A 16,973-nucleotide genomic window follows, 5' to 3' on the forward strand; every position below is an offset into this window, starting at 1 on the left:
GTTTTTTTAGAAATGTAAGTGCAACTACATATTCATCTACCCATTCCAAGCATTAATTGTGTGTGAAAGAGAGTAATTTTTATTTCTATTTAATTCTTCATTATTAATATAATATAAGAGAGTAATTTTTATTTCTATTTAATTCTTTAGATATTATAAAAACTTGCTAAGTAATTGATAGAATAAACTTACTAATACTTACTTTTCCATATGCTTGATTGGCTCTACTCTCAATTATTAATTATAGACTATAGTTAATTTAAAAAACTTATTAATTATGTACATGTTCAACTTTAAATTTATGAAATATTGATTTTAAGACTAATTATAAATTTATTGTCAAGATGTCTTGTCAAGATGAAACACCTAGTACAATGCATGTTGATGATGGAAGTTCGCAACCTCAAGATACAACAGTAACTACTGCAAGAGGAAAGCGAAGAGCAATAGCTCCAAGATCAGATGTGTGGGATCACTTCTCCAAATTAAAAGATGCAAAAGGGGACGTTAAAGGCAAGTGCAACCATCATAGTGAGGAATTTTATTGTGATTCTAGAAGAAATGTCACTACCGCACTTAAAAATCACATCAATGCATGCAAGAGAATTCCTTCTAGTGTAGAATCAAGACAAACACAATTGAATTTTCAACCGATTGGCACTCTTAGTACTTGAAAATTTGATCAAGAAGCAACAAGAAACACCTTAATTTTTATGATCATTGGTGATGAATTGCCTTTTAAATTTGTCCAACATAAGGGTTTTAGACGATTTATGTCTATATGTTGTCCTCGATTCCAGATTCCATCGAGGTGGATAGTGTCACGTGATTGCTTTGATCTTTATGTGAATGAAAAAGCTCGTTTGAGATCCATCTTGCAAAGCAATAATCAAAAGTTTTGTCTTACCACTGATATTTGGACTTCTATACAAAGGATCAATTATATGTGTTTTACCATTCATTTTATTGATAATGATTGGGTATTGCATAAAAAGATTTTAAATTTTATACCAACTGTTAGTTATAAGGGTAGAGAGATTGGTAGAGAGATTGAAAGACGCTTAATGGATTGGGGCATTGATGAAGTAACCACCATTACTTTAGATAATGAATGCTCAAATGATGTAGCTATTTCATAAATGAAGGATAAAGTAATTAATTGGGGTTCACGCATTTTAAGTGGCAATTTGATTCACATGAGATGTGTTGCACACATCATAAATTTGATTTTTGTTGATGGCTTGAAGGATATTGGTGGGTCAGTTAAAAAAATTAGAGAGGATGTGCATTACGTGCGACAATCTCCATTAAGGTTGAGGATATTCAAAGAATGTATAGAAATTGAAAAAATTGAAAGTAAATCTTTGTTATGCCTAGATGTTCCTACAATGTGGGATTCGACCTGCCTAATATTATAAGTTGCTGAAAATTTTGAAAAAGCTCTTGAGAGATTTGAAGATCAAGATCCTTTTTTTAAAATTGATCTAATTTGTGATGGGTTGAATGGGGCTCCAAAAAAAGAAGATTGGGAAAATATTAGGAGGATGATGACTTTTTTTATAAGATTTTTATAATCTTACTTTGAAAATTTCAAGATCTTTATATTATTTTTCCATGAAATTTATTTGGTTTATCATCTGTTAAAGGAGTGGATATCTAGTTTTGATAAAGAATGAGTGGTGTGGCAATTAGAATGATAAAAAATTTTTGACAAGTATTGGAGAGATCCAAAGAAAATGAATAAATTCATATTCATTGCTCCAATTGTTGATACGAGGTATAAATTAGATTGGGTGCAATTTTCTACTTGCAAAATGTATGAGGAGGAATCGGGTGTAAAGTTTGGGAAGGATGTGAAAGAGCTTTTATACACTTTATACAATGAATATAAGAAAACACTTGCACGTGAAACTTCAAGCACACCAATTGAGACAGTTGATAACAATAATGAGATAGAAACAAGTGAAAGTCATCCATCTTTGAAAGTGAAAAATGAGTATAGAATCTGAATACAAACAATTTATGATGAATTCTTTGGGTGGAAAAATGCATAGATCAGAAGTTGATAAGTATTTGATTGTAGAAATTGAAGTGAGTTCAGAGGGGTTTGATATCTTAGTGTGGTAGAAGAATAACAGTGCTAGATTTTCTATACTCTCACAAGTAGCTTGTGAAGTGCTCGCAATTTCTATTTCTACTGTTGCTTCTGAGTCTTCTTTTAGTACTAGAGGTCGAGTGCTAGATGCATTTTGAAGTTCGTTGACTCCAAAAATAGTTCAAGCATTATTGCGCACCCAAGATCGACTTCAAACATCAAACCGTCCTATTTCTATCGAAGAAGACTTAGATAATCTTGAAAAGTTAGAGAAGGGTAAGGAATTTTCAACTTGTTTGTTATTACTCTTGCACTTATATCTCACAGTTGTATTTATTAATATGTTATCGGCTCTTTTATAGATTTACAAGGCATTTGCATAGAAGCTGCGGTGGATTTGTAAAATATTTTTCCTAAAATCTTTGCTAATGTTTTTAGGTGTTATTTACTATTTATTCAACTCATTACAAATTAAAGGAATTCTTCTAGCTAATATGATTTAGGTTTCATATTAATCTATTTTTTGTTTATTTATGTAGCCTCAATATATTGTTGCAGGATTATTTTTGTTGATGTTTTCAGATATCAATTTGGATATTGAAGTTAGTTTTTATATTTTGATTTGGATGTTGGAGTTAGTATTTGGATAAGGATGTTGGAGTTAGTAAATGTATTTGCTGCAGAATTATATTTGTATTAGAATGTTTGTAAAAGTGTTAAAAAAATTTTTTGGATTTGGATGTTTGTGTTTTTTTAGTGATCCCATTTTATTTTGATGCATTATTTTGTTTCTTTATGTGATACAATTTTATTCCTTTAGTTGTATTATTTTATTTTGATTAAAATATTTGTCAAACAGGTGCAGTAGCTTCATTTACACTTGATTGTATTATGTTTGTTTTTATTTTCATCTTTTCAATTGATTCGGTTTAATCAATTTATTCGGTGATTTCAGTCACTATGGTTTGGTTGAAATTGGTTCCAATATCAGTTTGGTTCATTTTGATTTCTGCACAATTAACTTCAATTTCAATTTGATCGGTTCGATTGGTGAATCAGATCAAAACCGACTGAACCGATCGAATGCTCAACCCTAATCATAGGCCTTACTAATATCTATCTTCAAAGCAGCTAATCCTTTCTTATCAGTCAATTTACATTTCATAAAATGAATAGGCTCAAAAGCCACAAACATTATTTGTAATTTGTCTATCCGGAACAAAAGCAGATTGGGTGTTGGAAATCACCTTATCTAAAACCTGCTTGAGTCTATTAGCCAAAACTTTTGCAACAATTTTATAATTACAAAGGGATATAGGCCTAAAATCTTGTACATACTGGGGGCTCATCAATTTTTGGAATAAGAGTGATCACAGTATCATTAAGCGATTCAGGAAAAGAGCCAGAGTTAAGCCACTCTTTACAGGATCTGATTACATCACCACTAACAATTTGCCAAAACTTTTGAAAGAAACAAGGGTTCATACCATCGAGGCTCGGAGTGTGACATCCCAGGTTTGGGGCACTACACCTTAGGCGAATCCCACATCGGCTACGCACAGGGTGTTCAGACTGTACATAAGAGGGGTGGTATCTGAACTGGTTAGCGCGCTTTTGGGTGGCACCCCAGGTTTGGGACACTCAAGGGACAAACCCGTGAGGGGTACTCGTACGGAAGGCCCTAAAGCGGACAATACTAACCAGGGCAGGACCATGACAATTGGTATCAGAGCCAGAGCCTTGTCCCTCTGGCCGGTGGTGGGGCAAACCTCAGCGAGGACGCTGAGTCCCTAAGGGGGGGTGTATGTGACATCCCAGGTTTGGGGCACTACACCTTAGGCGAATCCCACATCGGCTACGCACAGGGTGTTCAGACTGTACATAAGAGGGGTGGTATCTGAACTGGTTAGCGCGCTTTTGGGTGGCACCCCAGGTTTGGGACACTCAAGGGACAAAGCCGTGAGGGGTACTCGTACGGAAGGCCCCAAAGCGGACAATACTAACCAGGGCAGGACCATGACACGGAGCCTTATCCGAGTGCATCTCAAAAAGGGCTCGTTCAATCTCCTCATCCGTAAAATTTGTAAGTAGTAGGTCGTTGTCCATACGGGATACCATAGGCTCAATAAGACGGATAATTGGATCATAATCAGTAGGACAAGCTGCAAATAAATTAGAAAAATAATCAACTACCACATTACCCATCGGCATTTGAGATTCACAATAAATATTATCCACATTATAAAGCCCAGCAACATGATTCATACGTCTACCCGCTGAAGCCGCTGCATGAAAAAACCTTGCATTTGTGTCTCCACAATGAAGCCACAAGGGCTTCGCACGCTGATGCCAAAAAATTTCTTCCTGCTGAAGGAGATTATCTAACTCAGTCTTGTATTGAGAGCAACAGGCAAGAGAGTGAGCATCATCCAATTCTCGAGTTTCAGCAATTTTACGCTTCAAAATGGTGATATCTCTTTGGAATCGCAATCACAGCGCACTATCCTAGTCCTTCAACTGTCGACCATAATTTTTAATTTTACCCAGAATATGCAAATCGAAATCCAGAGCCCACCCGTGAGTGACAACATCATGAATGGCAGGTTCCCTCAACCAAGCATTCTCAAATTTAAAACCCTTGTAATGGCGACCGTTTTGTAAATCTGAAAGGCACATAAGGATCGAAGAATGATCTGAGGTTAAAGTCACTAGATTCTGCAGCCAACCACCAGGGAATCGATCCAACCACTCGCTAGTAGCAAAGGCAAGAACAATTCTCTCCTCGATATGATCATCACCCCTGCCATTACACCAAGTGAACCGATACCCCACTATAGGAATTTCAACTAAGTTATAAGCATCAATAGAGTCAAAAATTTCTAAGAGAAGGACCATGAATAGGCAAGCCTCCTTTTTTATCCGTCTCATATAATAATTCATTAAAATCTCCTATGCAAAGCCATATAAGAGAAGATAGACTAGCTAACCTGTGTAAAAGATGTTATGTTTTGTGCCTTCTGCTCCTATCAACATGCCTATAAAAGCCTATAAAGCACCAAATAGCCATATTATTATAAAAGATATGAACATTAATAAAGCAATCATCATAGCCAACCACCCTAACATCAACCTCACTATTCCATAATAAAGCCAAACCTCTAGAATGACCTCTAGCATCAACCACAAGATAAGAATCAAAGCCATGTAACATCCCTTCCCGGTCCACCCGTGAACCCGAATGAACTGAGCCGAGACGCTACAATCTGGTTGAACCTATATCCTATCATGCTGATATCATCTTGTACGCTAAATATGATGTCATGCTATTGCTTTATACATCATTTATATACAGACATTTATTTAATATATACAAGACATTACACTATTTTTCAAAATGAAATGGGCCCAATGATGTGCCCGGTACATGCCACAGAACCAAAATATCAAAATAAGTAGTTACCCTGAAGACTAGGTCTTAAAAAGATGAACTGCAGCAGTTGTAAAGATGACTCTCTACAGTCCAGACCCAAAACCTGCGAGTTAAAATAGGTAACTCGCTGAGCAAATAAAGCTTAGTGGATATCTCAACTTAATAAGAATTAAATAAATAAGCATGTAAGCACACATATCATTATACTTTCATGGTCTTACCTATTGTTCATTATGCTGTATGAATTATACAATTTTTATTAAACATCGTATAATTTATAAATAACACAATTTCATAACTGTATGGCTCCATAAGGTTATAGTGAAACCAAAGTGATAAGAACGACTGTATGAAACTGGATGAATACTGTATGGCTGGGCTGCTATGACCCGTATATAAATCATATCCACTCAACGGCCTGTAGCCTGAGTACCAAACTGTATGGGACGCAGATCTGCTATCTTATGTCGCGACATAGCCTTATCTACGTGGTTTCTACCTAACCTTAGTGGAGCATATTATCTGTATTATTTATAAAATGCATAAACCATACTGTTTACTTGTATGCTGTCTCATTCTATACATCGCTAACCTGTTTCATGCTTTAAAAGGATTTCATAAATGTCAGGGACTGCACCTTAGGCGAAATATCACATCGGCTAAGCACAAGGTGGAAGTGATGTACATAAGGTGTGACAGGCCTTGAGTTCCCGAGACGCGTTTTGGGCTAGGAGGTGGTTCCCTGGCCCAGGAACAAAATCGTGCGGGCCTGGGGCCCAAAGCGGACAATATCTCGGTAGAGCCTGGGATGTTACAAACTTGGTATCAGAGCCAAGCCTTGTCCCTATGGCTGGTGGTGGGGCAAACCTCAGCGAGGACGCTGAGTCCCTAAGGGGGGGTGTATGTCAGGGACTGCACCTTAGGCGAAATCCCACATCGGCTAAGCACAAGGTGGAAGTGATGTACATAAGGTGTGACAGGCCTTGAGTTCCCGAGACGCATTTTGGGCTAGGAGGTGGTTCCCTGGCCCAGGAACAAAACTGTGCGGGCCTGGGGCCCAAAGCGGACAATATCTCGGTAGAGCCTGGGATGTTACAATAAACAACTATAAGTAATATCAAATGAGTAATATTGCAAACAATTGATAACTTGTAAAGGAACTTGCATGAAATTAATCTAACTATTGCACCCGCGACGCAACTCTTACTAATCTTTATGTATCTTAGTTTAGAACATTCGAATTAAGGAAATTTTTTATTTTAATTTAAGTACTAATCTTAGGCTGAATGAATCTACATATGTATTCCAACAGCATTTCTAATGTAGCCTTAAAATCTGCCAGGGCAGTCTGTACATGTTTCACAAATTCTAGCATAACTCTTTCTTCTTAAGTCCAATTTAGGTCATTCTAAAGTCTATGGTTAGCTAACACATTAGGGTACAAATATGTCTTCTATCACCTCTTTGAAATATGTTGGTAAAGTAGTCAAATATTGAATTAAAGTAGCAACTTCCAGTCTGCCCAGCTGTTGGTTTCCAGCCTGCACAGTTTGTACCATTTTGTTCATATCTCTCAATTTATAATGCCAATTTAGGTGATTCTAAATTCTGTGGTTATCTAATACATTAGGGTACAAATATGTCTTCTACCACCTTTTTGAAATATGTTGGCAAAGTAGTCAAATATTGAATTAAATTAGTAACTTCTAGTCTGCCCAGCTGTTGGTTTCCAGCCTACACTGTTTGTACCATTTTGGTCATATCTCTCAATTTATAAGGCAAATTTAGGTGATTCTAAATTCTATGGTTAGATAACACATTAGGGTACAAATATTGCTTCTATGACATCTTTGAATTATGTTGGTAAAGTAGTCAAATATTGAGCTAAAGTAGCACCTTCCAGTCCGCCTAGATTTTGATTTCCAGCCTGCACAGTTTGTACTATTTTGGGCATATCTTTCAATGTATAAGTCCAATTTAGGTGATTCCAAAGCTCATAGACAGCTAAAACATAAAGGAACAAATAACTCTTCTATACCACTTCCTATTTCATCAGTAAACAAGTTCAAATTTAGGTTGAAGTTACTGGTCAGTTGTCCAACAAACCTGTTTCAGCATGAAATCAAATATCCAATTCATTTATTCAATGCATCCCATGCTTAATCAACGTTCTCAAACCTATTACTCAACATTCAGCAACATATCTTATCACTATCATCACACTACACATATTCTCATGCAAGAAAATTTATTAAACTAAAAGAGATATCAAACCTTCAACCAAAAAGCTTTCAACCTTTTTCTTAGCTTCCTTTCTCTTTTCACTTTGAGCTCACCTCTCCTATACATAATAACATCTTATTAATCATCCAAAATCTCACTAAATTATGAAATTCAAGAAATTCAACTTACTTGGATAAAGTCATAGGTTGAATTTAATGCTTGAAATGTTGAATATTAAGGTAGAAAATGGAGGAAGATTTAGGAGAAGATGGAGAAGGTAAAGTGAAGGAAGAAGACAAAAGTGAAGAGGGAGAAGGTAAAGTGAATGGAATTTTCGAGTAACCTCCAAATATATCTTCTAGTATGTTATAAAATTACTAAATAGTACCTAAATTTTCAATATTTTACCATTTAATACCTAAACTTTATACTTTATTTCAATTAGGTCCTAATCCTTATACTTTTATTGCAATTGAGTCTACATCTTTATGTTTCATTCAATTAAGTCCAAGTCTTTGATTTATTTAATTTTTATGGCTCGAACCGGGTTCTGGTTCGTTTCAACTCGACTCGACTCGACTCGCTAAATGCAACGACTCGATTCAGTAGGATGTCACAAGCCAACTTTACAAAGAACCTCAGCCATCGTACCCTGACTAACCAAAGCTTAATACAAAAACACAATACTCTGCCTATGAGAGCGTAAAAGCTCTTTTAAAATGAGAACTGCGCGGCTATTGCCAAGACCTCGACAGTTCCAACTGAGGCAATTCATGGCTAGCGGCAGACCTGCACTGCACTGCTCTATTCCATGATACTTGTTCCTTAATCTGCTCGTCCATTACTGCCTTTGTACTAGGAATTCCCGAGTTAATAGTACTGCTAGAAGAAGGATTGCTTGTAACAGGATGGGCCAAGCGAGCCCTTTTCTTACCCTCCAAAAACTGCACCTCTAGATCCTCCAATTCAGTTTGGTTAGGCCTAATATTAGCCTCCAAACTCGAGCCCATTACAACTTTTGTTACCGGTTCCTTTTCCTGCCCCCAGTCATAATTTGAGAATTTTGGCACTCCAAGATTGATGCCAACATGTCTCTGATAAGTTGCTCACCTTTTTCAGTAGGGCTCTTCTAGCTTCCTCCCTTAGGACGCAACTGATTACCTTGAGCATCCCGAAACCATCGCAAATCATTCTTTGAAACCAAGTTTTGTCGAGTCGCCGCCCTAAGCCACTGTCCCCATCCATAATCAACATGTCCTTCCAGCAAGTGGAACAGCTTATCACAAAAGGTCTCATTATGCCCCAAACATCCACATAAAAAACAAAAAACCAGCAATCGTTCATATTTAAAATTAACAGTTTTAGAGCTTCCATCAACTGTCTTAATCTTTTTCCATTGTTTTAAAGGCTTCCAAACATCAATCCTAACACGAATACACATTTGGAATCGCCAAAAAACTATGTTGTTGTTTTTCATATCACAATCACAAAACTCCCTAATGAAGTTTCCGAACTTTCACGCTACCGTTTCAGACATATAGCCCAATGGAAGGTCGTGAACTTGGACCCAAAAAGAAGAGAAAAATAATGGGACATCTCTAGGATCCGCTTCCTCCTTTATCTTCTCAAGCACGAGTAAATGATTATTAAAAGTCCACGGTCCATCATTCCAAATCCTAACAAGATCCACCCTATGGAAGAACTAGAACAAAAACACCTTGGGGTCTAGTTCACTAATACGAATTCCACGCCCTGGTCTACACAGATTTGCAAAGGAACTTTTCATGGCCTCAATGTTAAATTTTTTATCAGTCAGTAACCTCCCAATAAACGTAAAGAATAGTCTGGCTTAGCTTGCTGCATTTGCTCATTCTATTGGAGGTCCATTTCAGATTCCTCATCATTTGAAAGACATCGAGATGCAATCGAAATATCGTTCATCTCATTGTGCGTAGCTGCTGCCATAGATACAAAAGCAAAAGGACACTTGCACTCAGGAAGACTCTCTCACATGCCCTAGGCAATAGATAAATGACTCTTATTAACTGTTCTTACATCATAAATTCTTATTAATTGAGTTGATTTTGATTTATTGAATTCGTTGTAGAAATTTACCACAACCTCCATTATTTTCTTCCCTCTTTTATAATTAATTAATTAATTAATTATACAAAATATATAAGTTAGGCTATAATGAGTTAAATATTCAATCTAACCCCAATATTAAAATTATAGATAACAAATCCCAAAAACACCAACAAATTCTTAAATCTTAATGGGTTTAAATTTCAGGAATAAGACAATAATTTAACTTTAGTTAATTCCCTCACGTAAAATTGTTGAAGATATACTAATGTTGACGAAGACCGAAGTTTCAGAAGAACGGAAAAAAAAGAAAAAAAACCCAACTTGGTGGACGATCCGAAGATTGCAGGGTTCTGAGAAGCTTCGAATCTTCAACTGAATGCTTGTTTTGCGCCTTTTGGATTTCCATTAAGCATTGGGAATCTCTCTATTTCTCTCTTGCCTTTGCCAGTTTGCCTCAAGAAAACAAACCAGCACGACTCTTCCAACCAAAAAACGAAAAATCCTACCTTTATATTATCTATTTATCGGCTAATCCCAAGCATTCACTTATTTCTTCAATAAATGAAATGAAACTCTATTTTTTCCGTTTTTTCTGCTTGTTGTTACTGTTAATTTTGGGGGTTTTCAGCTCATTCGGCGATGGATTGAACTCTGGGAGTACGGAGATAGTGCATTCGAGTTCTCGATGGGTTGATTTCAATGCTCCAACTCGAGCTGGAGCTCGGTCTCTAAAATCATTCTCGTGAGTTTCGGTGCCTTTTTTCGTGTTGTTTAAATTTTTAATTTTGGTTTATGATTCTATTGATTTTTCTTTACTCTATCAATAATTCTATTAATATTTGTATTCTTTTGATAAAAAAATGTGTAATTTTTGGGGGTTTTGTAACGTAGGTAGTTGAATTTTGAAACATCAGCCTTGTTTTTGGGAGATTTTTGGCAATTTGCTGTAGTTTATTTATAAAATTTCCCATTTTTATGAGTTTTCCCTACAGATTGTTTAATTTCTACTAAATTTCAGTTCAGATGAATTGCTAGTTGTATATTCCATTTCTTCTGGAACCATGGGCCTTGCTGAATCCTATTGCTTGTTGATTTTTGCTTTTATATTTGTATTAGACCTGCCTTAAAGTTATTTTGTGATGGCCTAAGAGATATACTTACAAAATGATCAGCCTTATAGAATCCTGAGTTATTCTAACCTTGAGAACTTGATCATGCCTTCTCCAGATTGGTTTTTACTAACATTCCCCACCTGGTATAATTTCTGGTATTTATGTGCATATAATTTTCTATAATATTTAACTTCAATTTGGCTGTTTAGAGAATTTTATTAGCTGTTCAGTTCAGATTGTGTAATTAGTCATATTGCTTTATCGTATGGTTCCTTTTTAATGCAGACACGTTGAAGATTCAACAGAATTAGTTGCTCTCCTAAACGGTACAATTTATTTTGAGGATACTATCTCTGGGAGAGTGCTTTGGTCATTTTCATCTGGAGCACCAATACACTCATCATATCAAACTCCATTTAATGAAGATAGTGATAATGAAAATGCATCTGGACCAAGTACTGGATTCTTTGTAGATTATGGAGATGACTGGCAACTGTATGCACATGCAAAACACACTAGTGGGGTGGTATGTCTAAGAAGCACATTTATGAATGGAACATTTTTTATGATTATTTGATGATGTTTTTTTATGCAAAGGATATGCTGCCATTTTTATGTTGTTTCTTAACATTTAATCTTTTTTCTATAATTACTTGCTTGCATCTTAACCATTGATAAACTATTGCCCTAACAGAGACTTCCAATTAATATTGAAGACTTCATCCAAATTACCCCACACATATCAGAGGATGGAACAGTTATACTTGGATCTAAGACAACTGCAGTGTTTGTGGTTGAGGCCAAAACTGGAAAACTTATCCGCACTTATAAGTCTCTTGCTTCTCCATCCATATTGCAAAGGAATGATCAAGGGAGTGCTATGTATGATGACAACAAAAATAATGAGAATTTAGTAACGCCTGGTTCTGCTGCTCAAGTCGTATACATCACAAGGACAGATTATGCATTGCAAACTTTTGGTCCAAATTCAGACACAGTTTCTTGGAATATGAATGCAGCCATGATTGAGGCTTCTTTTCTTTGTAAAGATACAGCAGCTGTACTGAACTCTGCCAATAAACTTGGTTCTGAAATTGGAAGTGATTTTGATTTGCCTTTCTCATGTCAGTCTAGAAGAATGGCGGTTAGAAGGCAGGGTAAGCCACAGTTGTCTTCTCGGGCTTCTCATGGTGATGAGAAGCTTCCATTGCCAGCTCCAAATGTAATGCTTCCTTCACAGCCTGGTGTTGACAAGTCAGTGGAGGATTATCAAGAAAGAAGGATACTTTCGGGGTCTGCTCCAAATTCGATGCTCCCCTTGGAATCTAAAGTCAGAAAACTGTCAAGTTTTCAGCCCAATGGTGATAGTGAAAGAATGCTTGCTGTGCCTTATGATTCTGGAGCAGTTGATGTGCGTGATACAAGATTCCATTATGAAGAATTGATAAGCATCATCATTAAACTGTCAAGAAAACTATCATTCATTTTTTTTATAGCCATCATTTTGTTGTGCTTTATCTTCTATCCCCACAATCTAGTGGATAAAGAAAAGGTTGTTGCAGAAGGGCTGTCAACTAGTAGTAGTTTAAAAGCTTCATCTACCAAAAAGAAGAAAAACAGGAAGTCAGGAAAAAAAGATGGCTATGTTGAGGCAAAGGATTCAGATGTGTCATGTGAAAATGGGGATGGATCTGAACTTGGTGATGGCAATGACAAAACAGTGTTGGACCTTAATAAACTTGTTGATGGTGGTGTTGATGGACGTAGAATTGGTAAATTATTTGCATCAAATTCAGAAATTGCTAAGGGAAGCAATGGTACCATTGTCCTTGAAGGTATATATGAAGGTCGATCTGTTGCAGTGAAACGTTTGGTTCAAGCTCATCATGATGTGGCTTTCAAAGAAATTCAGAATCTTATTGCATCAGACAGGCATCCAAATATCGTTCGATGGTATGGGGTGGAGTATGATAAAGATTTTGTCTACCTTGCTTTGGAGCGTTGTACATGCAGTTTAGATGATTTGGTTCAGATACACTGTGATTCCTCATTAAACCGAATCTTCAGTGAGAACCAAGCTACTACAGCTGCAATTGAGTATAAACATCGGTTGGATAAAGTGAAAGTTACAGTACAAGACTTTAATTTGTGGAAGTCAAACGGTTATCCATCATCTCTTCTATTAGCATTGATGAGGTATGCCAAAAATCTTCCTATGCTTTTGCTGTTTTCGAGCCAAGAAAGAGGGGGAGAGAGAGAGAGAGAGAGAGAGTCCGTCATCTCTTCTATTAGCATTGATGAGCTATGTCAAAAATCTTCCTGTGCTTTTGCTGTTTTCGAGCCGCGAGAGAGAGAGAGAGAGAGAGAGAGAGAGACCATCTCCTAGTGTACATTTGATTATTTTACTCTTCAGGTCAAACATTGCTGGGTGTTTGTGTCTAAATAGATAACATTAAAATCATTTGATTCAGTTATTCTCTGCTTCAACAAGTAATTAATATTTCTGGAAGCGGACGTCATGGATGGAGCTATTCTGATTCTCATACATTGTAGTCTATCTTTATCTAGCAGAATTATACAGACAATTTGTTATAGAGAGAAGAACAAGACCATCTCCTATTGTCCATGATTTCTACCTTATTTGATTATTTTACTCTTCAGGTCAAACATTGCTGGGTGTTTGTGTCTAAATAGATAACATTAACATCATTTGATTCAGTTATTATCCACTTTTTATTCAAATTTGAGAAATCTGTTCTCTGCTTCAACAAGTAATTAATATTTCTGGAAACGGACATCATGGATGGAGCTATTCTGATTCTCATACATTGTAGTCTATCTTTATCTAGCTGAATTATACAGACAATTTGTTATGCAATCAGGGAAAATAATCAGAAAAATCTATTTGTTTGAATTTTGACTTGCATTTCAATTGCATTCATTTTATATTTCGGTGCATTTTTCTTTGTAGTATCATTGTAGTAGTTTGCTGTCTTCTGTCATGATATTAATACATCTCATTTTAAAGCTGGAGCTCAGCTATTTAGTTCGATAAGCAGGTTCGAGCTTGACTCATTAAGGTTTTGTTGAGCCAAGTCTCAAGCAACTTTTGAGTGGCTTGGCTCATTTACAACCCTAAAGGTCACGGATGGTTCCATGCTAATGTTTATCTTGTTTTTTTCACGATGGTCAACACTACTCAAATATGTCTTAAGGGTTCAGAATCACAACTAATTGTATTTTCAATTACTAATAAGTTGTTGAGAAATCCATAAGAGTATATATGCCTCAATGCTTCCAGTTATGGCTCTTCAACCCATCTGTAACCTATGTGAAAATAAGTCAAGGCAAAGTGCCCGTGTTAAATTTTACCATTGAATCAATTAAGCAAAACCTTCTTGTAGTATTTCTTGCTAGCACTTGACCGCCTATGTGGTTTCTTGCAAGTTAGTTTGTCTCTTGAGCTTCTCGCTGTCTTTTCTTCAACTTCAATCGTAATGGAATTCCTTAAAGAGAATAGAATAAATAAATGCCATGTTGTCTAAAGTTAAGAAAAGTTTACATTACAAATATTTTGACCTTAAAGCAATCATAGTTTTATTTGCCCTTGCAAAAAGATAATGTTGTTTTTAGGATCGTGATTACAAGTAATATAAAAGTAACAGTGAAACACAATTTGTTTTAGTTGAAAAACCAAGGTGCCAATGTGGAAACAGACTTAAGGCACAGAGACATAATTTTAATTTCTCTTTCAAGTTTAATAGACATAGGCACTGTTTGGGGTCACTTAAGTATCTTCTTGATCTTTTGCATCTTTAATCTGTAAGCAGGGATGTGGTTTCTGGGGTTGTACATTTGCACGAACTGGGTATAATTCATCGAGACTTGAAGCCGCAAAATGTATTAATACTCAAGGAAAGATCTTTATGTGCAAAGCTTTCTGATATGGGAATTAGCAAGCGCCTCCTTGGGGACATGTCTTCATTGGGTTATCATGCAACCGGTAAGTGGTATTAACTGATTTTTTTATTTTGTTGAACTAGGTAGTTTATTAATGCCCTTAGTTTCTGGTTACTACTATTTACACTTGGGGCCAATGGCCCATCATATTGTCAAATGTTTTTTCTCCTAAATATCCTAGGTTCAGCAGCCTTGTATGTTAGTGCGAGTTATTAAGTCAAACCTGGATAGAAATGGATGATTATAAGATAGGTGGCTAAGGAGTACGGACTTCATTTGCACTTTGTATCCTTATATTTGGTAAACATAATTGGTCATTAGTTGTTTCAACCTGATTTTTTTTTTTTTCACAATTGCAGGTTGTGGCAGTTCTGGTTGGCAAGCACCAGAGCAGCTTCTTAATGGACGCCAAACACGTGGAGTTGATTTGTTTAGTTTAGGTTGTGTCCTCTTTTTCTGCATTACTGGTGGCAGACATCCCTTTGGTGATCGTCTTGAACGTGATATCAATATTGTCAAGAACAAAAAGGATCTATCTTTAGTAGAATATATTCCTGAAGCTGAGGATCTTATTTCCCGACTATTAAACCCTGACCCTGAATTGAGGTAAAATAATTATTTTATTTTCAAATTTTGTCCCTGTTGATATTTGTAGCATATGGTGAACATTGCAGCTAGCCTGCTATGTTGAAACTCTCTAGTATGAGAAGTTAGATCATTTATGGCTGGTTAATCGTATTTGTTGCTAATTTATCTTTGATATGTTGTAAGGCCAAAGGCATTGGAAGTGTTGCACCACCCAATGTTTTGGAGTTCTGAGAAGAGATTGTCATTCCTTCGTGATGTTAGTGACCGCGTAGAATTGGAAGACAGGGAATATGTTTCTGATCTCTTGAAAGCATTAGAGAGTACCGCACCAACTGCACTTGGTGGAAAATGGGATGAAAAGATGGAACCTGCCTTTATCACTAACATTGGTCATTACAGGCGTTACAAGTTCAACAGTGTCCGGGACTTGCTGCGCGTCTTGCGAAACAAGTTGAATCATTATAGAGAACTTCCCAAGGAAATTCAGGTTCGTTTCTCAAACCTACAAATACATTAAAATATATGTTGCTTGAGCTTTTCAAGGCCTATGTACATACAATTATTAAGCAAGCAAGATAAACCTGATAAATTATTGAACAAAAGGGATCCCTTGAGATAGCTCTGAACCCATATTTGATCCGTCAAACTCCCATAATTTTGCAGTCAGACAATTCTCCTTTTTAAGAACCTTTTCAATTTTTCCATGCACTGATGAATTACTATATTCCCAAGTGAAAAGAGTTCTTATTGTTAGTTTGTAATTTAAACTTATGTATAAAAGTTCTATTTTTTGCATTGATACTTACAGGAGCTTGTTGGACCAGTTCCAGAAGGATATGATGGCTATTTTGCTAGTCGATTTCCAAAGCTGTTGATGGAAGTGTACAGAGTTGTGTACAGATTCTGCGGGGAAGAAGATTGCTTTCAGAAGTACTTTACAAGCAGTGTTTGAAATCTTTTAGCCCCTTCTGACTCCTGTGATTGTGATGGATGACATTGGGGCTATGTATATATAATTGTAAATACAGCAATAATCTTAGTGTATATTTCTCTGTTTATTAATTAATATAATTATTCTCTTTTACTTGTTATTTTTGCTTATTAAGAAGAGCGGACAGAAGCCTGATATGTAAGATGTTATCGTAGAATCGTCTTAGGATTTGTACTTTTAGATTAAAATTATATTGCTGACCCGTGTTGCATAGAAATGTAGAACGTTTTCGAAACCCCGAAACAGTGTTTCAAAAACACCCATGGTTGAGAGTTTCCGTGCATCATAGCTGGTGTTTCGAAAACACCCATGGTTGAGAGTTTCCGTGCATCATAGCTGCTGACTAACGGCAGAGACAAAGTAAATGCTTAAGCAAAAATGGAAAGGAGCAGGTGAAGACACATAAATGAATTGATTCAAGAGGTCTGCAAATATTTTCTGCAGAAAGGAGAGGATGACTTTGAATTCAAGTCATACTCCAATGCG

General features: G+C 36.3%; 2 protein-coding genes across 2 annotated transcripts; one reads left to right on the forward strand and one right to left on the reverse strand.

Moving 5' to 3' along the window:
* Positions 1-4,039: 4,039 nt before the first annotated feature.
* On the reverse strand, positions 4,040-5,306 carry LOC149496593 (uncharacterized). The gene is made up of 4 exons (XM_089720383.1): positions 5,226-5,306; positions 5,083-5,140; positions 4,671-4,941; positions 4,040-4,571 (listed from the first exon to the last, which is right to left on the reverse strand). Exons 1-4 carry the CDS (start codon positions 5,304-5,306, stop codon positions 4,040-4,042), a joined length of 942 nt encoding a protein of 313 aa, XP_089576509.1.
* Positions 5,307-9,968: 4,662 nt separating this feature from the next.
* On the forward strand, positions 9,969-16,587 carry IRE1A (Endoribonuclease/protein kinase IRE1-like protein). Its single transcript, XM_012210026.4, has 7 exons — positions 9,969-10,578; positions 11,234-11,474; positions 11,643-13,144; positions 14,779-14,951; positions 15,268-15,514; positions 15,680-15,983; positions 16,305-16,587. Exons 1-7 carry the CDS (start codon positions 10,403-10,405, stop codon positions 16,446-16,448), a joined length of 2,787 nt encoding a protein of 928 aa, XP_012065416.1. The 5' UTR covers positions 9,969-10,402; the 3' UTR covers positions 16,449-16,587.
* Positions 16,588-16,973: the final 386 nt, after the last annotated feature.

The sequence above is a fragment of the Jatropha curcas genome, chromosome 4 (assembly GCF_041381405.1).
Source record: "Jatropha curcas cultivar XTBG-Jc1 chromosome 4, XTBG_Jcur_1.0, whole genome shotgun sequence".
Lineage (NCBI taxonomy): Eukaryota > Viridiplantae > Streptophyta > Magnoliopsida > Malpighiales > Euphorbiaceae > Jatropha > Jatropha curcas.